The sequence below is a fragment of the Colossoma macropomum genome, unplaced genomic scaffold (genome assembly GCF_904425465.1).
Source record: "Colossoma macropomum unplaced genomic scaffold, Colossoma_macropomum, whole genome shotgun sequence".
Classification (NCBI taxonomy): Eukaryota; Metazoa; Chordata; class Actinopteri; order Characiformes; family Serrasalmidae; genus Colossoma; species Colossoma macropomum.
In genome coordinates, this window is record NW_023494785.1 from 35,191,298 (window position 1) to 35,215,866 (window position 24,569).

Sequence of the window (24,569 nt, forward strand, 5' to 3'; positions counted from 1 at the left end):
TCTCTTTGTCTGTTTCTCGACATAATGACGTTTCTTGAACTAGTAATTTATTATTTTAAAATTTTTTTCCTCAAACAAATAATATGTATCAAATAAAGTTATTATTTCAACATATGAAGTGACACTTTTGAGAAAGCCCTACATTAGAGAAGGTAATTATTTTGACAAATAAACTTATTAGAAATAAATGTTTTTGGATGTTTAACAAATTTATTGCTTACTCACTTATGCACAACACTTTTCTCAGAATTTCAAAACATCTTTTATTTATTACTTTTCTGTTCGTCACACCACAGGTCACCCACTGTGCGTTTATAAAATTCCCTTCTGTAAATCTGTAAGGAACTCAAACACATCCTAAACAATATTGAACCAATACTGCTATAAAATAAGTCGAACGGTTTCGTCTAATCAGCAGTCATGACATCGGGTCATATTAAATATATGGAGATAAATAAAATTTTATCAACAACAGTAGTAATGTGTAAAATTCTGAACAGGTGATTTTAACCATTATTGAAGATTCAAATACACATGTAACAGTAAGTAAAAAGCACTGATGTATAAATCCACTTTGACCTGTATTTAAACAAAAACAGCACAAAGACAAGATATGTAGCATCCAGGAAAGGCTGAGTCCTTTAAGAGCAAGGATGGGTCAAGGCTCACCGCTTTGCCAAAAATACTTCAGCAAAAAACCCAACAGTTTAAAAATTAAGTTCCTTCACTGTTACCCCGCATAGGGAATTCAGAGAAATCTTTGTGCGTAAAAGGCTAGGTTGAAAACCCAGTGCCCAAATGTTTGAAATAAGTGTATATTTCCAAAAAATAATAAAGCACATAAGATAAAACATCAAAAATTGTTTTTTTGTACCATTTTTAGCTTAATATAGGTCAAACCGAATTTCAGTCAGGACCATTTTGTCAAAGTAAATATTCTGGATGGATATATTTGCATTATAGACACTGTGACCAGGAAGTCAGTATGTTTTTAATGAACCATTTCACATCAAACCACTCTGAATGAACCATATTATATAGAAAGTTTATGAAAAAATCTAGTTTTTGCAATTTGCAATTTCTTTTGCAAAAGAATAAAGTCTGTAGTTAAATAACATCACAAGCACAAATGTCTGGACACTATGAATACTGTGTAAAGGGTTATGTTTTAATGCATTATGCATTAGGGTTTAATAAAGGCCTATAGGCTGTGTACTCTGTGTAGTTACCCAAAATTTTCATGAAAAAAAAAATTAAAAAGCCTAAGTAATGTACTGTATTTCACATAGCATTGTGATACATAACTGATTTCATGTAATTACCATACAGATTTATTGGTCTAGAGTTATCAAAGGATAATCAACTGTTTCTGAAGTTTCTCAAACCAGTGTTGATTTAAAGTAGCTCTGGAGGGAAGCACGATAGATGGGTGTGTTAAGTGTGAAGCCTGGCCTATATCTTCACTTCATTAGGAGGCTGTTCACCGTTCAGAGCGGCCACGGCATTGGTCACCATTCTCTCCACCATGACTTGGGTCGTCTCCACTGTGTGCGTCCCCATATGAGGCAGCACAATCACGTTTGGAAATGACAATAAGGGGTGGTCCCTGTAACAGTGCACATTACAATCAATGAAGGCAGATCTGTAGGGAATTGCATCACACACACACATTATCTAAGCTGCTACAAAAATATATAAATATATCTGACAGCTGATATGACACAATGACTGACTGTATTTAAGCATGCACTGAAATTTCTGGCAATGAAAACCCAGCCAAAAAAGACCAAAATTTACACTTTTTCTTTAGTCATAGGAGTAACAATGCCAAAAGATTTTGACCAAAACATTTACGCTTAGGCCTGTCACAATTATCATTATACAATTTAGGAGGTCCACAAACTTTTGATCAGTGTGTATATCGTCACTGTCATAAAAAATCGTAACTCCACTTATTTAACTGTTATTATTTTTTTATCCTGTTTGACAATATAGCTGCCCTTTACAATATGTGAGCATTTCATGACTATTGTGCCAATAGAAATGGTTTGGAATTACAGTGACAATCTTATATGCATAGGTCCATTTAAAAAAAAAAAACCCAACATGTGGTTGTTGGTTTTGGTGTTCCTTAATTTTGATTTGTCTTTTGGCTTTTTCACTTGGGTGCATCCCTAAATGAAACCAGACCGTACAAAGTGGTGTGTATGACGGTTTTAAATTTACCTGGGAAGCGGCTCGGGGTATGTCACATCTAAAGCTGCAGCTTTTATGATTTTCCTTTGGAGGGCATCTACTAATGCATCCTGGTCAACAACTAAACCTTGAACAGAAATACAGTATATTTTAAAATACAGTCATTACATTTATTTTGTATGTTCAAAGTTCACATTTAAGTTCTTCGTCTGAATTGATATTACCATGGAAAGACAAACACAGCTTTTCCACTGAATAACAGTTATATTTCATATTCTAGCTGGACTATATTTCATTTTCTAGCTGATTTTTTTTTTAGCTGATGTTTTTTTTTTAGACTGCCCAATGTCCATGGATTTTTTAACACATTTCCAAGTATCTCTAAAGTCATCAATCAAAATCCTAAAAAATAATATTTATTGAATAATAAATTGTTAAATATTTTCATGCATAATTGCCCAAAGAACTAAAAATGGCACAGGAGTGTCTCTAAACCTCAACACTCATTAGGAATGTGAAGATCTATCAATATGCGTGGTCTTGTATAAAGCTTGGGCCTCCTCGCTAATATAAAGCTAGTTTTTAGCGAACATGGCTGAACATAAGGCAAAAGTAGTTTAGGCTAACAGCTACATACTATAACCTGTGTTATGTCCTACAGCTCAACCAATCTAAGCTCTATAGCAGTGCCCCATGTTCTGTATAGTTTAGTGTTTTCCCTACTTTAACACACTTAAGCTAGCACGCAATGAACTTGTTAAATAGTTAATGAGACAAATTAAGTGTGTAAAACCCTTGCCCTGGGGTTTTACCTCTGCTGATGTTAATGAGGGTGCTGCTGGGTTTCATCATGGCCAGTTCTTTAGCCCCAATTAGTTTCTGTGTCTGAGGGGACAGATTGACCACCACCATGACAAAGTCTGATTTCTTCAGCAGCTCCTCCATCTTCTCACAGTACACAGCTCCCACTGCTTTCTCCTCCTCCTCTGTCCTGAATTCACAGGTATGAAATAAAACAAATAAACAACTAACTGACTCATCAATATGACTAATCAATATGGACAAGAAGGATATCTGTGTAATTTCCCCAAATTATAAAAGATAGCCTGATCTGAAACAATATTAGCTGTGAAGTAGACGTCAACACAACTACAGTTAGTTCCAACTGCATAATCTGACTGGTTGAGAAGTGTTCAACCCACACCATTATTTAAGATAACAGTGTGTTTTTTTCATAATAACTGTATTAATAAGCTAGTTATTAATAAGCACTGGTTACTAAGTAGCAACTTGCTTTATTCTGCAGCTAACCATAACATTTTTACTTTACCATATAAAAACACAAAGTGATTACATTCAATGATTACAATATTTGACCTGTAACTCATTTGGTCAGATTCTGAGGAAGAGTATGACTACAGCACTACATCAAATTCTGAACCCATTGTTGACCCTAAGCAAGCTTTTTTGGTTGTCAGCAGAACAACTGAACAAACTGGAATTAGCCAAAAACTACCAAAATATAATTCGCCAAACAAGATTTGATACATTCAGGTTATTTTGGCAAGTATTGAAAAGGCTGAGCTGAACCTTAACCACTCAAGGTTGTGCATTATTGTCATGATAGTATTCACAATAACACACTTCCTCTCTTGCTCTATTGCTTCACTGTTACACATCAGGTGCCACGCTGTGTCTATTATTTTTATTCTTTCATTAGTGTCAGGTGGGTCAGAACAAGGCTTTTTTTCTTACACTGAGGGGGCTCTGGGTTCAGCCCATCAGAAAGCTATTCATGCCACAATTTTTACTGTAAAACCTTCAGACACTGCAAATTCTTGGATCTTTACCTCAATCACTTAATGCTGCGCTGTAAGTTTTAAAGATTTAGAGACACCTCTGGTAGAAATTTGTTATTGCACACAACATGCAGAATATCATTTTGTAACACTATTGTGATTTGGACCCCTTCCCCAAGCAGATGAATCTGATGACTGTGAACACATTGAAAGAGTATTCAAAGAGAACTCAGTCAAAGCCTAGTGAATGACACACAGAAGGTAAGTAAAATATCTACTACTGTCATAACATCTTCATCAGTTTAATGTAGATTTTTAGAGCCAGACCTTCTTTTTGAGCTTGTTCGTGACATTAATATGTAAATATGTATGACGTCCAGAAAAAACACGCAAAATCCAACCCAATACCTCAAATTCAACTTGACTGGGGCAAAGCAGCTTGGTGTGAAGATGGCATGTCTGCATTACATAATTTCACATTCTTTTGCTTGGGCAACAATCGGCAGAAAGAGGAGTTTCAATCCAAAAAGATGTGAAGATGGCTTACTGATAAATCTAATCCGTACAAATGTCTGGCACTTTAGTCAATGTTCAAGCCAACATTCTCACCTTCGGTTCCTGTTGTGATAGAGGATCTTCATGTCAAAACCCTGGGCCCTTTTGGCAACCTTATATCCTATTCTTCCCATGCCAATAATCCCCAGGGTGGCACCACTAACATCGTTACCCAAAGAGCATTCCGATAAGCGCTCCGATTCATGGTACTTAGAAAAGTTATGGCCTGCAAGAAAAAAAACATACATAATTTATGAAATCTAAGTAATTAGGCAAAGCTAACATGAGAAAACTGTGAGATACTCACTACACTATTAAAAAAAGATGGTTCTTCAATGATTCTCTAATAAAGAGAATTGTTCCATATTCAGGGTGATTCAAAAAGATTCATCCGATTTCAAAGCACCATATTTTTTCCAACCGAGAGACGCCTAGGAACCAATCACATACCAATCGAAAGAGGGGGTCATAGAGTTTCACTGGACTGTCACTGGAAGATAGCTCACTTCAGTCTGCGAGGAGATGGAGACCATTTACAATTTACTGCATTGTTCTGTAATGTTTTACATGTGAAATAAATCATTTTGAAATCAGATGAATCTTTTTGAATCTCCCTGTAGAACCATGAACATTCAAAGAACCATTTGCATGCTTGAACAGTTCTTTGCATCATGAAACGGTTCTTTAGATTGATGCAGAACTTGCTGTTTACGGTTCTATATAGTACCTTTTTAAGAAAGATTCTTTAACACAAAAAAGGGTTCCTCTATTGTTATGAGCTTTACATTGTAACAATAGCAGAGCCCGTTTTGGTGCTTTATAGAACCCTTTCCAAAAAGGTTCTATATAAAACCATTTACAACAAGTTCTCCATTACATGTTTTCCATTAGTCTGAAAAACCATTTCATGATGTTGGTTTCCCAACTCAAACACACAAATGAGTGTCACTGTGTGTGTTTGAGCAGGTAAATCACCATAGTGTGTGGGACACTGGCCCCCTAAGACCAGAGTTGCGCACCCTTGGGCTAGAGGGTTCATTTACATATACCTTGAACAAGCTTCCTTGCAGATGCCAACATCAGGCCCATACCGATGTCCGCCGTGGCATTGTCGACGACATGAGGAGTGTTGCAAACCTTCACTCCAAAGCTGTTGATCAAAGGTATATCCAGGTGGTCCACTCCTACTCCACCATTCACAACAACTTTAAGTTTGGGCAAAGACTGTAGCAGACTGCGATCAACCTTTAAGGATCCACCCCACACAAAGATGGCCTGGATCTTGTCTGCAAAATGCTCCCTTTTCTGAGCAAATGTCTTATAGGAGATTATTGTGAAATGCTTCTCAATGCATGGTGCAAAACACTGGTAGATGCCCTCTTCTCCGATGACGGCCAGTATGCAGCGTTCCTCCATAGTCTGTGCAGATACAAGACAATTTTTCATTCTTTTCTTAGGAATGAAGTACCTTTTGGCCCAAAACGTGCATTTAATATGTTCATGTGGTCATGTTATGTAATATTCTGTAGCACAGCACTGCATCTTTTCACTCTCAAGATTATTGTGGCACCACTGTAGGAGGCAAGACGGTATGTATACAATGCAAGTAGCGATGGTTACATTTTTAATTTGGGCTGTAATGACCCTTTAAAGTCTGTGAAAAAAGGTCTTTTTCTGGAAAGACATTCATGGGCAAACCTAAACAGCAATAGTTCCACACATACAGTGTTCAAGCCAATCATAGCAGGACCCCAGAAAGAAATCGACTTAATATTTTGAATCAGTACAATCAAATAAATTATTCTGTTAGACATAACTTTGTTATGTCATTAAGTAGGACATTACTCCCTGCTAGAAAAAGCAGCATAGACCAACATGGCCTGGTCACCAGCAAAACCAGCATATTGCTGCTTTTGGAACAAAACCTTTTATCTCTAAAATTATCACTTTACATGAGAAGGAAAATACATGCTTTTTTCTTTTAATGTAAGTCAATTTAACCAGACTTTTTTCCAAGTAATTATGGTCCATTTCTTTTGGTCCATTCATCATGACATTTACACACAATATAAAGGGCAAATGGTATTTTCAAATTATCTCAGAAACTGAAATCCACATACAAGGTTTTGTTTGGACCACAGCATGCTGTGTTTTGGATGCTGGTTATCCGCAAAACCAGCATATGTCGTGTTTAGGATGCTGGTATGCTGGTCAACCAGTATGACTATGCTGGTTGACAAACTAAACCAGCAGCAGACCAGCATGGAATTCTAAAACACATTTATAACATATAACCATTTAATTACCTAATAAGGTGTTAAATCTGGTTTTATAAATCACATACATTTTCATCAAAACATACTCTGATGTGTTATCGGGTATCGGGTTATCATGAGTAACATTACTGTAAAAAGGGGTTAGCCCGTTTTAATACAATTATCACTCTGAATCCCACTTAAAGGTTATTCCAGCATGGCTATTCAAATAAATTTTGCTTAAGTCGGCCAAACTGTGCCCACAAGTGCCCCACAGATCTAGCCTAATAGCTGTTAGCTTTATGGAAAAGCACTGAAGTTAGTCCGTCCAGGGCCGTCTTGTCAGTGTGAATGACTCCAGTTCAGCCACGCTAGACAAGCCAGCTAATAGCACAGTCGTAAGGCGATACGAACATGCTACATGAACATTTTAACTTCAGAGTAAAGGGTTATGAAGCTTTGACGACCTTACCAGCTCTGTTACTTAGTCCTCCGAAGCCATGGAACTGAATTCTCTGGTGCACTCGATGTTTTATTCACACAGACATGGTTAATCAATCACCGTTTGGATTAAACTCAGGACTAAACTCAAAGGGCACCAAGGAAGGGTGTAAGTGACAAAAGCCACTAGTTAACAGAGCAGAACATAGGAACAAGCAGTTTCGACCAGTCTGCTGACATTTTCACAGCTCGTCTTTTCTGATTTCTGCTATTGCTTACACTTTCCTTTCAGCCGTAACAATTCAGAAGCGTGTATTGTCACAGATAGACACTAGATGGCGACAGAACTGCATGTGATTGTTGTACATGAGGACAAGCTGGTGGAGTGGTACCAGTCCGTCCAGTATTTTACCGTGTTGTGTGCAAATGTATCTGAGGCCAGAAGTGATTCATTTTATGAAAAAGATGTGTTAAAACTCTAACACGAGGTCCAAACTGAAATTTGGATGCTGGAATAGAGTAAAATATAAATGCTGCTGGTCCTAGCACTGGAACAGGAACTCTTGATTTAGTGTAGATGACGGATTCATATTGCCCATGTCTGGAAAGTTTTCTGACTTGAAACTGGTCACCAAGGAATCAGTTTCTCCACCAGCAGTATTGTCCAATGTGAAATTCAACAATACAAGGTGTTATCTATCTATCTGTCTATTTATCTATCTATCTATCTATTTAATTATGCTGATACTGACAGCTCTGTTCACCACAGAACAGGTTAATTTCTGACTAACAAAAGTTTTACAACTCTGAGGAAGCGAAGTCGAGCGGCTTGAAGACGGTTGGAGGGACGGAAACCCGAAATGCCGGAGCTGTAGCTAATGCTAGCTGGCGCCTCACTTCTAGCTAGCTAACCCAGCGAATAAGATCCAAACATCCCCAATACAGGTTCAGTTTGAATAACTTGCTCTGCTGTCACAAGTATAGACAATAAAAACTTCTAACAGTGAGAGCAAAGTCGACTGAATGGTGTTGGAGTGACAAATAGCCGAAATTAAACCTGTTCTTAAGTGTTTTAAGATAAGCCTGTTGGACTAAACTACTTTAGCGAACAATGCCACCCACTGCAATAACTTACAGGCTTGGTTCCAGCAAAGCGATGCTCTAAAAACACTTGTTTAGAAGATAAAGGTTCATATCTGAGAGTACAAATTTTATGTCTGGTGTTGAAGTGACAGAAAAATAAAAAATGAACTGTTCTGTGGTGCTTTAAACTGTACACTGCTGAGCTACCCTAATGCTAGCATAGCTAGCTGGCTACAGGTGCAACCATAGATACACATACCTGCAGGCCGCGTTGTCTGTTTTTCTCTATCTGAGGCGATACATCTGCGTGTCCGCCATGTTGGAGCGGTCAAGATCCGCTTGTGAACAAATTTACTTGTATTGAGAAGTGATGAGTTCTCAGTATTAAATCGGCCACAACTTCCTTACTACTCAACCGATTTTCACCAAATTTGTTTTGTTATAATTCTTAGACATAGAATAATCTAGATTACATGGACTGGTCTCGGTAGCTTTTATTTTTCTAATTACTATGATCATGCTAATTAGCCATCTGGAACAGCAGAAAAGTATTTAGTCTGCACTTGCCTTTACATACAGAGTTTACCGCAAGCTCCAGTAGAAACATAATTTCACAATCGGCAAATCCATCAATGTGTGAATCGCTTCTAATCTTAATACACATAAAAATAAAATAAACCCCCCAAAATACAGTAAGAAGGATGGAGCTGAAGATAGCTTCCTATTTGCCTGCTTCTTGTTCGAGTTTTACCGTTCCACCTTAAATGGTACAGCAGTCACTTTCTGGTGCCTGAAGCTGCACCATTTTAGCCATAACGGGAAAATTCGAACAAGAAGCTGGCAAATAAGAAGCTAACTGTAAGAAGGTGTTAACGTTAATCTATTATGAATATCTACATGGATTAAGAAACGCTTTAAATCACCTAGCTACAAAGCATTAACCATCATCCTAATAAATAACTACTTAACTAAAGATCCCCTGAACAAACATGAGTGTAGATCGCTACCTTTCCTCCATTATATAATCCTATCCCACTTTCTGAGTACAATATTCTTGAAATAGTAGAATTTTGGGCAGCATCTTTCTTATGTGGCAAGTGAACTAGAAGGCTCTCATTCACTGCCTGGGGGCGGGGCGGGTGTGGGGTGGCGTGGCGTGGCGTGGCGGGGGATTGGCATGCAGACTGCAGGTCACATAGCAACGATGCGTTATTCGAATTAATAAGCAGCGCAGTTGGTTTCCTGGCAAGATAAATCTGCAACGAGAGACTGTCACACACTAAACGGTTGCGAAGATGAAGTCAGCTTCTCTTTCGAATTTTCCCGTTCCACCTTATATGGTGCCGCTTTTACTATCGGCGCCTCAGTCAGAATTTAAGGTGGAACGGGAAAATCAGAACAATGCTGAGAGACATTTTACAATAAACTGCTCTAGTTTTGAGGAAAAGTTTTCTGGCGGAGATGGGAGCAAAGCGGCTATTAAAGCTTAAAGCAGAGCAAAGTAAATTTGCGCTCTCGTTTATATCGTTTGGGCCAATACTAGGACATACTGAGACATACTGGATATTAAATGTTGTGGCTCCCCAGGTCGTTTGATTTTTGCTGAAAGGACAAAATGGCTCTTCTTATCATTTGTGTTGTGACTCCTGATCTAACCTGGCTTTAATGCAGAGGGAGCCGGTCGGATTTCTCACTCATCCAGTTGTGTTTTTGTTATGTGCCGCCACAGACTGTCCGGGCGCTGCACTTCCGCACTTCCAAGTTCTGCCTTTTGCGTTCCGTCAACATTATGTTATAAATTAAATATTTAGAAAATCGATTTTTCACATTTGTGAATCGATTCAGAATCGTTCACGTCTGCATCGCGATGCATCTAAGAATCTATTTTTTCCCGCACCCCTAGTGTGTAGGCTGTTAGCAGTTAGCCACACTTTTGTGTTGTTTTCTTCAGTATTTCCTGGTTCTGATATAGCAGCTCAGCAGATGGAAAAAGAAACCGTTTGTGGTCTCACAAGTTCGCACCAGAATGGAACAGCACTGTAGGGCCCTGAAAACCATTTGGCTCTACAGTGGAAAAGAGGATGTTTGTACACCACACATCCTATCCGAAAGTTGTATACAACCACACCATTCCCGATCAGACCAAATACCCCAGGCTGTGTGCCTTTGTGTAGTTCCTTTGTGTAATTAAATCTTAATGAAAAAAATCAAATAGCCTAAGTAATATATCTTATTTCATTCTGTGATACATAAACAATTTATTGTAATTACCACGTAGTACAGATGAATTATAAGTCTTATAAAGTAATCAAAAGGTATGATGAACTGTTTCTAAAGTTTTCAACCTCAAAACAGTGTTGATTTGAAGTAGCTCTGGAGGGAAGCATGATAGATGGGCGTGGTGAGCGTCAGGCCTGGCCTATATCTTAACTTCGTTAGGAGGCTGTTCACCATTCAATGTAGCCAGGGCATTGATCACCATTGTCTCCACCTTCACCCGGGTCGTCTCCACTGTATGCGTCCCCATGTGAGGCAGCACTATCACGTTTGGAAATGACAGTAAGGGGTGGTCTCTGTAACAGTGCACATTATAATCAATGAAGACAGATCTGAAGTATGTTGTATCAAAATATATTAAAATATTTGACAAGTGATGTGATGTAGTGACGACTGAAACTAAATTTTGGCCAATACAAATTTTTAGCCAAAACCTGGGACTGGTGCTGCTACACCTTTAGAGGGCAGCTGTGAGTAATGTTTGTTTAGGCAGAATATAATATCTTTAGAAGTAAGATAGCTCATCAACCAATTTGGCTACTTCAGGCTTTTACTTGAATCATTGCATGCAAGACGATACAAAGACAATTAAATTGTTAATCACACTTATTTATGTGTAAATTGATCATCAGCTAAAATTTCATGATCGTGACAGGCCTAGTTAATCTGTTTCCTTCATTTTTAGATTGAGTAGACTTAAAACAAAGTATCAAAATCTAACATTTTATGGTAATGATATATAATGCAGAAAAAAACACTTTTATCTTTGATCGTCTGCACCTCTGAGTGCTAAGGTGCTCTAACTATTTTAAGCAGTGGTACAAAAAAGCCAATGTCTGATTGTTGCTTTCAGTTTTCTGCCCAGTGTGTCTTGAATTTTGTTTTTGAACGGAGGTTTAATAAATGTACCTTGGAAGTGGCTCTGGGTATGTCACATCTAAAGCTGCAGCTTTTATGATGTTCCTCTGGAGGGCATCTAGCAGCGCATCCTGGTCAACAACCAAACCTTGAACAGAAATACAGGGTCTTTACATTCAAAATTTAAGTTGAATTTTTGTGTTAAAAATGTTACTTCTGGACAGACATTGGTGTGGGAAGCCTTCTGTACCCCAAAATACACATAATAAACACAAAACAGCATAGCTTTCCTACTAAATGACAGTTACACTAAAACCCTGTTTGAGCTGGATGTTTACATCAGCATTATGGGACAGGCCCCACGCTTCCGAAACAACAACAGCAAAAAGGCTAACATAATACTAGTACAATGGATTCATTCAACTTACCAAATGCCACCCAACAAGACAGAAAATGCACTGCCTTTCAAGAGGTGCTTTTGAGTTTCCTTCTTTTTTTAATTCAGCCATCACCAAAAACGTGAATTTCAGTATTCTTCTCATGAACTTGAGGATTAATAAATTGGGTCAAATTAAACTCTATTTTAGCCGTTAGCTTTGTCTTCAGGTCACAAAAAAGAAAATAAAAGTAGGCACAGTTTTCTATGAAGCTTAAGTCAGCTTCTTATTCAAATAAACAAAAACAAAAAAAAAAACAAGTGAGGTGCCAGAACATAACTGCTGCACCATTTAAAGTGGTAGAGGAACAAGGAAGCTGGTGAATAGGAAGCCAACTTCAGCCTCGTCTTTTTATTATTACCCATTACTGAGATGTCGATTCGAGCAGGACTACTATTACTGAGGAAGCTCTGAGTTTGATGAATTATAGGAGGTAATTTGCTCTGGAATTATTACTTAGCAGACTTGAAAACAGACATGACAGATTCATATTGGAAAAAAATCACAGATCTCATTGATAATCACTCAATTACGGCACCTCCCCAGGTAAAACTAATACTGCTCAAATGGGGATTTGGAGACCTCTCTGGTGGAAATGTGTTGTTGCACTCAATGTGCGAAACAACACTTGGTAACATCAGTTGTGCTTTGGAATCTCTTCCCTGAGCGAATGAATGTGGCGTTTGCAATATGCCAAAAGAGTATTCAAAGAGAACTCAGTCAAAACGTGGTCAAGGATGTGTCTTGGATGAAAGGGAATTAACTACTATTGTCATCATATCTTCATCAGTATAATGTTGATTTTGCGTCTGAGACCTAAACATCAAACCTGACTACAGCCTGTGCGTGTGACGTTAAAGTGTAAAGACATATAACATGGTTCAAAAAACTCCCACGAAATTCAACTTAACACCTCTGACTTTTACATTTTTATTTTAGGTTTTACAGGGTGACTCACAGTAGGACCCTGGACTGCAGGTTTTAGCATGTTTTTCTTTTCTAAATTGGTCATGCTTCTTCTTTCAATAAATAAAAAAAAATATTACATTGTGATGCTTAAAAGTAACTGGACCTAAACTTCAAACACTTGTTACATTATAAGATGTAACTAAAAACTAAAAATATCATTAGCTAGGTCAGTATCACTGCTGTGCTGAGAATGGTCCAGCATCCAAAAAGCTTCAGGTCAGCAGTGGTCCTAGGGTGGTCCCTTCTTATTGATGGATATGGTAGAGGGGGGCTGATAAATTGTGCAGTAACAGATGGGCTACAGTTAGTAACTCTATACTGACAAAGTATATCAGCCTAAAAAAAGGCCTATGAGTGCAGGCGTAAAGTAGGTATATGTAATAAAGGCATGACAGATGAGACAAAAGATACTTTAACCGTACTATGGCCTATGGTATGCCCTGTAGTTAAACCATACTGTGCCCTATTGTATATTCTGTAATTAAACCATACTATGCCCTATGATTTGGCCTATAGTTCAACCATACTTTGCTCTCCTATGGTATGCCCTGTAGTTTAACCATACTACTCCCTATGATCTGTCCTATACTATGCCCTGTGGTAATGGTTTTACCATACTCTGGTCCCTTCTTATTAATAGACAAAGTGGGGCTGAAAAATTGTTTAGCAAAACAAATGGACTATAGTTTAATGATATTACACTCTATGATATGTCCTATAGTTTAAAGGGGACCTATTATGCGTATTTTTAACATCATAATTTATTTTTGGGGCCTACTAGAACAGATTTACATGTGTCAATATTCCAAAAACGCATTATTTTTCTCATAGTGTACATCTCTATTCACTGTGGCGTGTACTTTGAGCTTTGTTTGCAGACTGTTTACATGCACAAAAGCTATATAACACACTAAAGGAAATGGAAAACTGGATAATAGGTCCCCTCTACACATCCTTTGCCCTATGGAATGTCCTATACTTAAGTCCTATAGTTTAACCATACTCTGGTCTCTTCTTATTAATAGATAAAGTCAGTCCTGGGAAGACTGTGCTCTGCACAGTTCTGTGTCCTCCCTACTCTAACACACCAGACCAAGCATACGATGAGCATGTTAATTAGTTAAAGAGTTGAATAAGGTGTGGTAGATGAGCAAATGCACACAACAATGAGTGGTAACGCTTGCCATACGGTTTTTACCTCTGCTGATGTTAATGAGGGTGCTGCTGGGTTTCATCATGGCCAGTTCTTTAGCACCAATTAGTTTCTGCGTCTGTGGAGAAAGATTGACCACTAGCATGACAAAGTCTGATTTCTTCAGCAGCTCCTCCATCTTCTCACAGTACACAGCTCCTACTGCTTTCTCTTCCTCCTCTGTCCTGAAATCACAGGCGTCAAATAAACCAAATAAAGACATTAAAACAGCAAACAAATAAAAAAAACTTCACTAAAACATTCTTTGGGCTGTAATGTAAATTGTCACAGATCAATATGTACAATATAAATAGCTCTGTAATTTCCCCAAATTACAATATAAACTCCATTTGAAATTAGGGATGCATCAGTACCGATACTGGTATTGGGTATCGGCCCGATACCGTGCTCATTTACTCATACTCCTCCTCATAAAAATGCATCAATACCCGTTAGTACGTGTTATGTGATGTAAGCCAAGGGTTCGCTGGCATGCTAATGCATAAACGACTCAAGCTGGCAGTGACATTGTTTTTCTGACACTGTAAATAAATTTGCAAGGTATAAACATGAACACATTAATTTTTTTAAATTGTCTTTGTAAAATAGACTGTAGAGTGACTGTATTTTCTTACCAATGTACATTATACCTGGTTTTATTTTTCAGTGCACAGTGTGGTACAAGTTAGCAAAGTTCCTCAGTTTCTCAGCGTGTTTGCTCAGTATTCGGGTGTCCAGTGTGTTAATTTGACTAAAACTGCTTTTTTGAAAATTGTGTATAGACAGAGCTGTTTGTAAGGGCTGTGTTTCACATAGCATGTTAGTCAGTGTGAGAATACAAATTGTTGGCTTTGTCCATACACAGTGTCTATTCAAACATAGAACAAGAACAGTTGTTAGGGGGCCCTAAGCAACTAATTATTTTTCTTATTGGGTATGGCCAGCACTACATCAAATTCCCAACCTGTGGTTGCCCCTAAACAAGCTTTTTGGTCAGCAGCTGAGGGCAGAATGACTAAACAAACTGTAACTAGGCAGAAACAAACAATACAATTCACCAAACCAGATGGGCTGTGAATGTCTTATAGGCTGGCTGGAACAAAAACACATACAGGTTGAACTGGCAAATATTTAAAAAAAGCTGTGCTTTTTGGAGTCATGGAGTCATTTTGGAGTCTATCTGTAATGCAAAAAGCTATTACTTTTTGTGATGGAAGGAACTGCCCATATTAAAGCATATTTGGTGCAACTTTTGGGGCTTCTTTGATTTACCCTTTTATTTATTTTGCTGTACTGTTGTATTAAAACAATAGAACATTTAAGACATTGCGTCAAATGTGTGATAAGTTTGACTTATCACAAATAACATCTGTATCATATTTGCAATTTTTGTTATTCCGTTAGTGTCAGGCACTTCAGAACAAGGCTTTTCTTTTTTTATGAAGGGAGTTCTAGGTTCAGAAAGTCATTCACTTCACAATTATGACTATTAGACTGTAATACTTACAGACATTGCAAATTCAGGATCTAGATACTGGATAAAAAATGTAGGTTTTGTGGATTTGGAGACTGGAGACTTCTCTAGTAAGAAATGTATTTGCACGTATCTGATGATTGCGAACTCAGTCAAAACTTGGTGAATGACATGAATTTAAGTGAATTAGCTATTATCATGTCTTCATCAGTATAGTGTTAATTTTGCATGTCAGACCTATACATCAAGTATTGTGCATGTGAAGTTAACACGTGAAAACGTATGACATGGTCTGAAAAACTTCCGAAATCCAATCCGACACATCTAATTCAACTCAACTGTGGCTTAAGTTGCTGTAGCAGCAATGCACTATGGCATGAAGATGGAGTATCTGATTTCACATTCTTTTGCTTGAGCAACAATTGGCAGAAAGGGGAGTTTCAACTCAAGCTGATGTGAAGATGGCTTACTGATAAATCTAATCTGTACAAATGTCTGGCACTTTAGTCAATGTTCAAACCAACATTCTCACCTTCGATGCCTATTGTGATAGAGGATCTTCATGTCGAAACCCTGGGCCCTTTTGGCAACCTTATATCCTATTCTTCCCATGCCAATAATCCCCAGGGTGGCACCGCTAACATCGTTACCCAATAAAGACTCCAATAAGCTCTCTGATTCATGGTACTGTGAAAAGTTATGGCCTGCAAGGAAAAAACAGACATAATTCATGAAATTCATGAATCAATTAAGCAAAGTTGACAGGAATAATTAATGAGCATACTCACTACGGTTGCTACATTAAGGCCCATATCATGATAACAATAAACAAATGATATATTGTACCTTGAACAAGCTTCCTTGCAGATGCCAACATCAGGCCCATACCAATGTCCGCTGTGGCATTGTCCACAACATGAGGAGTGTTGCAAACCTTCACTCCAAAGCTGTTGATCAAAGGAATATCCAGGTGGTCCACCCCTACTCCACCATTCACAACAACTTTGAGTTTGGGCAAAGACTGTAGCAGACTGTGATCAACCTTTATGGACTGACCCAACACAAAGATGGCCTGGATCTTGTGGACCAAGAGCTCTCTTTCCTGAACAAATGTGTCAGAGTTGATTATTGTGAAATGCTTCTCAATGCATGATGCGAAACACTTGTAGATGCCCTCTTGTCCAATGGTGGCCAATATGCAGGGTTTCTCCTTTGTCTTTCCAGATACAAGACAACAAACACAATAAACAGTGTTTAAATGTTTAATTCTTTTCTCAGGAAAGGAGAAGTAATAAACACAGCCAGAAGCCATACAGGAGTGTCGTATTTTGGTATGCAGCTACACACAGGCCAGTCAATTGACTATTTTAAATAGGAACTTATTACTTTTTGGACTTATGTTATTTGTCATGTTGTTTAATATTGTGTAGCGCAGGATTACATCTTTTGGCCTAAGCAGTTTTACAGAATTCATGATTATATATCCTTTTTTTGCACGGTCTGGATTTATTCTCCATTAGCCAGCTAGCAGGGAATAAACATAAAATTATTTAAACAGCCCACCCTCATAAGTAGTTTTTCAAAACTTTGGCCATAATGGTCTGAAGTGACTCTTGTACCACCACTGTAGAAGAGATGGTGTGTTTATAACACATGAAGTGATGATTACAATTTTAATTGTGACGCTAGTCCCACTTTAAGATTTGTGAAAAAGGTCTTTCTCACTGGTAAGCTTAAACATCACCAGTTTAACATATACAGTGCTCAAAACAATTACAGCCTCTTTCTGCAGGCCCCCAGAAGGTAATCAACCCTTAATATTTTGAATCAGTATAATAAAATACATATTTTTCCCTCATAATTCTGTTGCCATATTCAGTTGGTTTTCTATGTGTGAAATGTTGTAACTTTGTACTGAGCTGCTAGCGACCAATGAAGGTTGAAATGGGTGAGGTGAGAATCCCCTGCTGTGAAAATAATTTAGGCCTCTCTACAAAGATGGCAATGCTGAGATAAACAACTGCAGCTTTCTTGAAATCAAATAACCATGTACAACTGCCACAGTAAAAAATACAATAAAAACACAATAAAAACACATACAATTGCTGTCTTTCATACAAAGACAAATCATTGGCTTCCACTTTTTTAAATCACACACATTTTTGACAAAATGTTTTTTCATATGTATTTTCAAATGGCTAGTTCAAAAGAGGAACCTCCTCAAAAACAGGTGGAAACTGCATGTTATGAATACTGTGACAGGTGGTCCCCTTTTAATGCAGTGATCATTCTGAATCCCACTTAAAGGTACTTTCCACATAGTTTTTCAAGTCAGCTTTGCTTAACTCGTCCAAACTGTGCCCATAAGTGCCCACAGACCTACTGTGAACACTGTTAGCATTTATAGGCACAGTTTTGCTTAACTCATCCAAACAATGCCCATAAGTGCCCAGAGGCCTGTTAGCTTTATGGAAATGCATGTTTTGTTATTTGGAGCTTTGTCACAGAGCATGTCTTGTCAGAAAAGTTCAGAAATGACAGCTAACAGCCCAGTTTTAACCCTCTTATTATGTTTGGGGTCAATTTAAGCCAATTCAGTGTTTAACATCGCTAAATAAATCTGCAAGAAAAAACAAAGTCAAAGTACCTCACACATAAACTTGGGTAACAATTTTAATTTAAATTTAAATTACTGAGTTCAAATTTGACCCATGGATAAAGATGTTATTACGTTTGAACATAACAGGAGGATTAAGGCAATGCAAGTACGCTAAATGAACATTTCATTTGAGAGCAAGGAGTTATGAAGCTCTGACGACCTTACCAGCTGTTTTACTTCGTCCTCCAAAACCACAGAACTGACCTGTCTGGTGTACTTAACAGTTGTGTTTGAAATAGCACACTGTGTACTGCATATTCCAGTATATACTGTATACTGCATGCTACTCTTCATCAATAGTATACTGTAAAGTATGCAGTATACGACACAAGCGGTACATCTTACTACAGAGCAGGAGCGCAACTAGACTGCCAATATCAGGCACTAAGCCAATCAGACTGATCTTAGGACCCACACCATTTTCTTCAGGCCTCCAATCACTACTTAGCAACTGCCGCTAGCCGCATTCCAGTGTGTGCTTTCATATTTTGGCTAAAAGATGTGCATGGCCCATACAAGACAGAGGGCAGGATGTTGTTTTCTAACCATCTTCAAAGCCAAAATTAAACTTTAAAAATCAGCTTTGTATTGGTCTGTGTGGTTCCAAAAACCTGTTTACCCCCTTGGTAACATGAGCTAGACTGAGTGAATGATAAGCAGTGTGACTGACATGAAAAGCTGATGCTGAGTGGACTGTTCAGCTGAGATCAAATATGTTAAGTAACTGTTTTAACTGCTTTATCTATGCAGTAATTATTAAACAGATGAAGTCAGCAAATCTACCTCAAGATTAGCAGAGAGTGCAGCAGCATTGGACAAATTTTTGCCTTTATCAATGTATAGAATGGCTGAATCCAGGGCTATTTAAAACATCCAGGCATTGGCATCAGTGGTTATGTCCTCCTGCTTTGCTGCTTTGCATTTTGTGATGCAGTGGTAGGCTATTTTAAAAACAGACAATATTTTATTCATACAGACATTAAAGATGCAATCATCAATTGACCAATTTTGAACCAGTGACTGGCCGATAAGTCTCATATATCAGATTCCAAGCCGGTCTAATGCTGCACGATGTATCACGCCGCACGACAGCAGCACAGACACCGCCACACACACAACATGTCATCAGTGTGGAAGTTCTTCAGAGCGAGTGAAGAAGACAACAAGCACGCGATTTGCAATTCCTGCAAGGCCAAAGTAAGCTGTGGAGGAACAAATCCAAAAACGACAACTCTATTCGGAACAACTAATTTAATATGACACTTAAAACACCACCACCCTGCTGAATATGCCCCTTTTGAAGAAGCTAGCAAAGGCAAAGAGGCTAAAAGTAAAGCTGGCAAGAGCGCAGAGCCAGCCACAAGCCACCAGCTTCTGCTATCTTTTTTCAGCAGGGAAGACCATAACCATTACGAGGAAAATCATGGAATTCTTAGCACTGGCTGACCAGACATTTTCAGCAGTCTAGGACAAAGTTTCAGAAATTTGATACATTACCTGAGCCCAACGTACACGACACCAAGTAGGCGATACTTTAATGTTGTGTGATTTCTGATTTCACTTTTCACTTTCACATCATGTTACTAGACTTGTTTAATAGATTCCAAAGCAGCAGTTAGTTTTACAACTGACATTTGGACATCTAAAGTAAGCTAAACTAACGTAAGCCAATCTAACAGCCACATTTGACGCAATGTTGCAATAGTGGGACATAGACAAGGCCAGTGTTCATATGGTGTTGCGAGACAACACTACAAATATGACCACAACACTCGATGAGGGCAACTTGGTGGGTTTGCCCTGCATTGCACACAAGCTACAGTATCCAGTGAATGAGGGTCGGCTGGCCTAACAAAGCATCACTGACGCAGTGGCAGTTTTAAACACTTACTGCTCACCTATTCGCGACTTCACGACATCCAGGCACAGTTGGGTCAGCTTAGGAAATGACTGCAGCAAGATGTTACTACAAGATGGGATAGCACCTATGCTGCAATCACTGATGGAGCCGAGACATGCTCTGGAAGCATATGCTGCAGAACTTGCGCTGCCGGCCACATTCAACACACACAAGTGGGGGTTTAATTGATAACATGCTGAGCCTCCTCACACCTTTTGAGGACCTCACAAAAGAAATCAGCTCCTCGATAGCAGCAGCTGCAGTTGTGCACTGAATAGCTTTTGAAGAGAGGAGTAGACACAGACCGTGGAGTGGGCACAGTAAAAACCACATTGATGGTGGTGGTTCAGAGAAGGTTCAGCAACATCGAAATGGAGCCGCTGTATATTTTGGCCACTTTACTTGATCCCAGGCAATTTATTAGCCCATTGCTACTACAATAACAATATTATATACATAAATAAAATATCATTATTATTGTTTTGGGTATTACTGTTCTTATAAAACAAATCAAACGAACACAGCCATATAGCTATAGGCTAATCATTAGTTTATGTCTGGCTATATCTGAAACATCATTCTGGCCAGACATGATAATCACCTCTGAAGTGACAAAACAACTGATCATGCTGGAACTCACAGTGCCCTGGGAAGAGTGTATTGAGGAAGCAAACGAGAGGAAACGCGCCAAATACCAGGAGCTGGAGGAAAAGTGCAAGGACAGAGGCTGGAAGGCATACTTCGAGCCTGCAGAGGTGGGCTGCAGAGGCTTTGCAGGACGGGGCATTACGGGGATGTCAAAGAAGAGGGTCATTCAATCCGCGAGTGAAGCCGCAGAGAAAGCCACCAGGTGGCTTTGGATTAAGAGGGCTGATCCTTGGGCAGTTGCTGCTGGTCTGATCAACCCCGGCTGGGTCGTCTGGGCGAGGGTGTCTGATGTTGAGAGACCCGAAACACCCGAGGATCCCAGGATACATCACTGATGATTCGTCCCAGCGCATCTACAAGATGTATCTTGCACGCACAAACACAATCATTTGACCTATCTTTCTTGTCTTTGTCTGTTTATGCGAAAGGTACAAGACTCGCTACTTCTCAGCAGAAGCTAACCCCTTAAATGGCCAAAGTTTTACTACACATTTCTATAGCCAAGAGTAACTCAGCTAGATTGCATGTCCATGCAGTTAATGAGTCTTAGTTAAGCCTTAGCATGTCATAAGCCTGGGGTTTTGAGGGATATCCAGTTAAATGGGTACTTCTGACTATGCTGGATGATCAATAAAGGATGATTGATCAATAAAGATCATTTCCTGCACTTGCTCCACTTACCTGGGCCTACCTCTCTGCCCCGTGTAGAAGCAGTGACCATGAACGCTTGTTTAGCCTGGCTGGACATGTGGTAGATGAGAGAAGAAACTGAGTAAAGCTATGGTAAACTACGGAAAAAGAGACTCATGGATACAGAAAAAATGACCTGTGGCTATAGCCCAACAGCCAGACAGTCAGACACTAAACACACTCCTGGGCTAGCTCCAGTTCTGGAGAGACAGCATTATAGTTACATTCAAGTAGATTGTATGCCTATACAAATCAGCCTACCTATCACCTGGTAGTATGCGTCAAGTCCCATAACACCACCCCTGCTTTTAATCCCTGGGTTACCCACTGTCTTGAAAAGATGTTTGTGGTGATGTTGTGGACTCACGTGACACTTGGTAGCTTCTGGTTGAAAAAATGTTTGTGTATGCTGTCAATTATAGTTCTTAGAAAGAAAGAAAGAAAGAAAGGGTAAAAATCGGAATCGACAGGTCAGAAAAACTGGAGATCTCAAGAAAATTCCCAAGAAAACTGTAATCGGCACACCTCTAACAGACATGGAAAATCTGCAGACATTTTTTTTACAATTCGTTTTTTCTAATTTCTGCAGTTATGCTTTCCATTCAGCCAAATGGATTCAGAAGCATGTAGTGTCTCAGATAGCCGCTAGATGGCGGTAGAACCGCATGTTTTTGTTGTCAGTGAGGACTGCCGGTGGAGTCGTACCAGTCCTTCCAGTTTTGCATACAACTTTGTTATATGCAAATATATGCGGGGGACTTCACTACTGGTTTAAGGATAGGGGGGCTAAGACTGTACTAGGGGCGTCGGGGGGCATGGTCCCAGGACAATTTTTTAATGGCATCAAAATGTCTCAAGTGCTGTCTCCTCTCTCTTAGATGAGCAGCAAGTACCTACATATATTATTCAAACGCAGAGATTATAGATCTGTCCAGTGTCAGTAGAAAGAGTGCTATTTTGCTATGTACACATGTCCAATAAGCTAGGTGACAACGTCATGGTCATCGTATCAAATATTTTCTCAGTTCTGTTTAATTCAGTATTAATTTTACTCTCTCTCTCGCTTTCTTCTTCATCACTTACCTCCATCAGATCCGCTCCTTCAGCTCTTTCGGTCTCCTTCAGCTTTTTTCTCTCCTTCTCTTCCTGTATTTAGTAATACATTATTCTGTTAAACTCAGTTTTACAAGAACTCAACGCATTAATGAGATATTAATCCTTTTTTCACGTTTTAACTGGTAAAAATATTTTCAGCTGACTGGCCTTCGACCTCCGCCTCTTAATTTCCCTCTACAGGTTGAGGAATTGAGGGATACAAAACATTACATGACCTTTTCACTGAATATAAGGCAAATATGTAAGCTTCCCAATACTGAGGAGAAATATAAAAACATAAAGAATATAACCTTATTTCTCTCTCTGTGTCTCTCGTTCATCCTCTCACTATAAAGAGAAGTTTAAATTAAACTAGTTGTCTTGTCAGCTAATGTTAGTGTCAGCCCAACCCATTTTCTTTGCCTCACCTCACGTAAACCCAAAATTAGTTTACCTAGATAACAATCATCCGATTAAAAACCCGATAACCAGCTTTACTGACCATAATTTGCCTCAAATCCATATTGAAGGTGGATAGTCACTCTGTAACTGCTTACCGTTCCGCTCTCTGTATATAAGAGATTTAGAATAAGGTTTAATGCTAATTTTAACGAGCTTTTGGCCAAAATCCTGTCTTCAGCTTCTGTGGTTGCCGAGTTAGCGCAGCAGCAGCGCCTCCCTCAGGTCGCGACCTGCTATCACAGTATAATGTGAATTCGGAGACTCGACGTCACGGTTGAATAAGGAAGAAAGATTGATAAAAAGATTCATTTCATGAAGAAGAGTTGCAGTGATTCTTTATGTTGATTACAACCGGACAGGAAGTAACATACACACTGCACATTTTATAACCCCTTTGACAGAACCTAAGAAACTGCACCAGAAGCTCGAACAGAGGGTCCAGACTGAAATTCTTAAGTATCAATATTAAGCAAGTGTAAAGTGTTGGATCGTGGAATGGAGTTACAGTTACTGCTGGGGGTCCAAGCACTGGATCAGTCTGATGGATTAATATTTTGCATGTCTGACTTCCAGATCACCAATTTTTCCACCAGTAATACTGTCCAATATGAGTTTCTACAATGCACGTTTTTATTAATTAATTAATGTATTATTTTTTCTTTGTCTTGACCCTGTCACACGACAGCGGTGTGCTGAGAGGGTGAAGGCTAGCATGTGCTTCTTCTGAGTCACATGAACACAACAGCACTAGACAGCTGAACACGCTTAGAGGAGGACACCAATGGCCAGTTCTGTTTTGTCAGCTTGTTAAACATTGGCTAGCATCGCACTGCTAGCATCACGCTGAGTGGTGCTTTGGCTGTCAACGCATTCAGAGAGAACAATGCTACTACTGCACATCACACAAACTCACACACACACACACACACATACATATATATATATATATATATATATATAATAGATCGATATATTTAGACTGATCAACCATAACATTAAAACCATCTCGTTGTTTCTGCTGTGTCTGATCCACTCATACCAGTGCAACACACACTAACACACCACCAGCACATCAGTGAAACTGCAGTGCTGAGAATGATCCACCACCCAAATAATACCTGCTCTGTGGTGGTCAAGTGGGGGTCCTGACCATTGAAGAACAGTGTAAAAGTGGGCTAACAAAGTATGAAACAAATGGACTACAGAGAAACAGATGGAGTACAGTCTGTAATTGTAGAACTACAAAGTGCACCTATAAGTAAGTGGAGCTGATGAAATGGATAACTGGATGCTTTAATGTAATTGCTGATGGGTGTATGTATGTATAGACGGTATATTGTCGGTCACAACAAAACATTTTATCTCCATTTCTATTGTTTCTTTTTTTAAACCTAATTTGGACTTATAATTCAAACTATGTTAACTTACATTGAAACACAGCTAATTTTACAGTGTTAAGAAGTGTTGATTTTTCAGAGCTAAAATTTTAGTGTTGATGAGATTTGATTCTGGAGCTGCTTTTACACCCAACATCTGATGTTATAGGGGAGTGTAAGCACACAGCAGATTTGCCAGTATT

The 24,569-nt window shown here is 38.8% G+C and overlaps 2 protein-coding genes across 2 annotated transcripts; both read right to left on the bottom strand.

The window, feature by feature from the left end:
• Positions 1 to 243: 243 nt before the first annotated feature.
• Positions 244 to 7,526, bottom strand: LOC118823072 (probable 2-ketogluconate reductase). The gene is made up of 6 exons (XM_036592449.1): positions 7,278 to 7,526; positions 5,600 to 5,969; positions 4,605 to 4,776; positions 3,009 to 3,187; positions 2,227 to 2,323; positions 244 to 1,606 (listed from the first exon to the last, which is right to left on the bottom strand). The coding sequence occupies exons 2-6, from the start codon at positions 5,964 to 5,966 to the stop codon at positions 1,453 to 1,455; spliced, it is 969 nt and encodes a 322-aa protein (XP_036448342.1). The 5' UTR covers positions 5,967 to 5,969; positions 7,278 to 7,526; the 3' UTR covers positions 244 to 1,452.
• A 3,171-nt stretch (positions 7,527 to 10,697) lies between these two features.
• Positions 10,698 to 23,140, bottom strand: LOC118823059 (probable 2-ketogluconate reductase). Its single transcript, XM_036592441.1, has 7 exons — positions 23,031 to 23,140; positions 22,517 to 22,579; positions 16,383 to 16,752; positions 16,069 to 16,240; positions 14,069 to 14,247; positions 11,516 to 11,612; positions 10,698 to 10,902 (listed from the first exon to the last, which is right to left on the bottom strand). The coding sequence occupies exons 1-7, from the start codon at positions 23,049 to 23,051 to the stop codon at positions 10,749 to 10,751; spliced, it is 1,056 nt and encodes a 351-aa protein (XP_036448334.1). The 5' UTR covers positions 23,052 to 23,140; the 3' UTR covers positions 10,698 to 10,748.
• Between the last annotated feature and the right edge of the window lie 1,429 nt (positions 23,141 to 24,569).

What these genes read in the sequence shown, in the direction of transcription:
- LOC118823072 (XM_036592449.1), bottom strand. Translation starts at nt 5,966, where the DNA reads ATGGAGGAACGCTGCATACTGGCCGTCATCGGAGAAGAGGGCATCTAC. An exon ending in TGCAAGGAAGCTTGTTCAAG is followed by an intron (nt 4,777 to 5,599) that starts GTATATGTAAAT and finishes TTTTTCTTGCAG; the next exon opens with GCCATAACTTTTCTAAGTAC. An exon ending in TATCACAACAGGAACCGAAG is followed by an intron (nt 3,188 to 4,604) that starts GTGAGAATGTTG and finishes CTGTGAATTCAG; the next exon opens with GACAGAGGAGGAGGAGAAAG.
- LOC118823059 (XM_036592441.1), bottom strand. Translation starts at nt 23,051, where the DNA reads ATGGATTTGAGGCAAATTATG. An exon ending in TGCAAGGAAGCTTGTTCAAG is followed by an intron (nt 16,241 to 16,382) that starts GTACAATATATC and finishes TTTTCCTTGCAG; the next exon opens with GCCATAACTTTTCACAGTAC. An exon ending in CCTCATTAACATCAGCAGAG is followed by an intron (nt 11,613 to 14,068) that starts GTAAAAACCGTA and finishes TTTCTGTTCAAG; the next exon opens with GTTTGGTTGTTGACCAGGAT.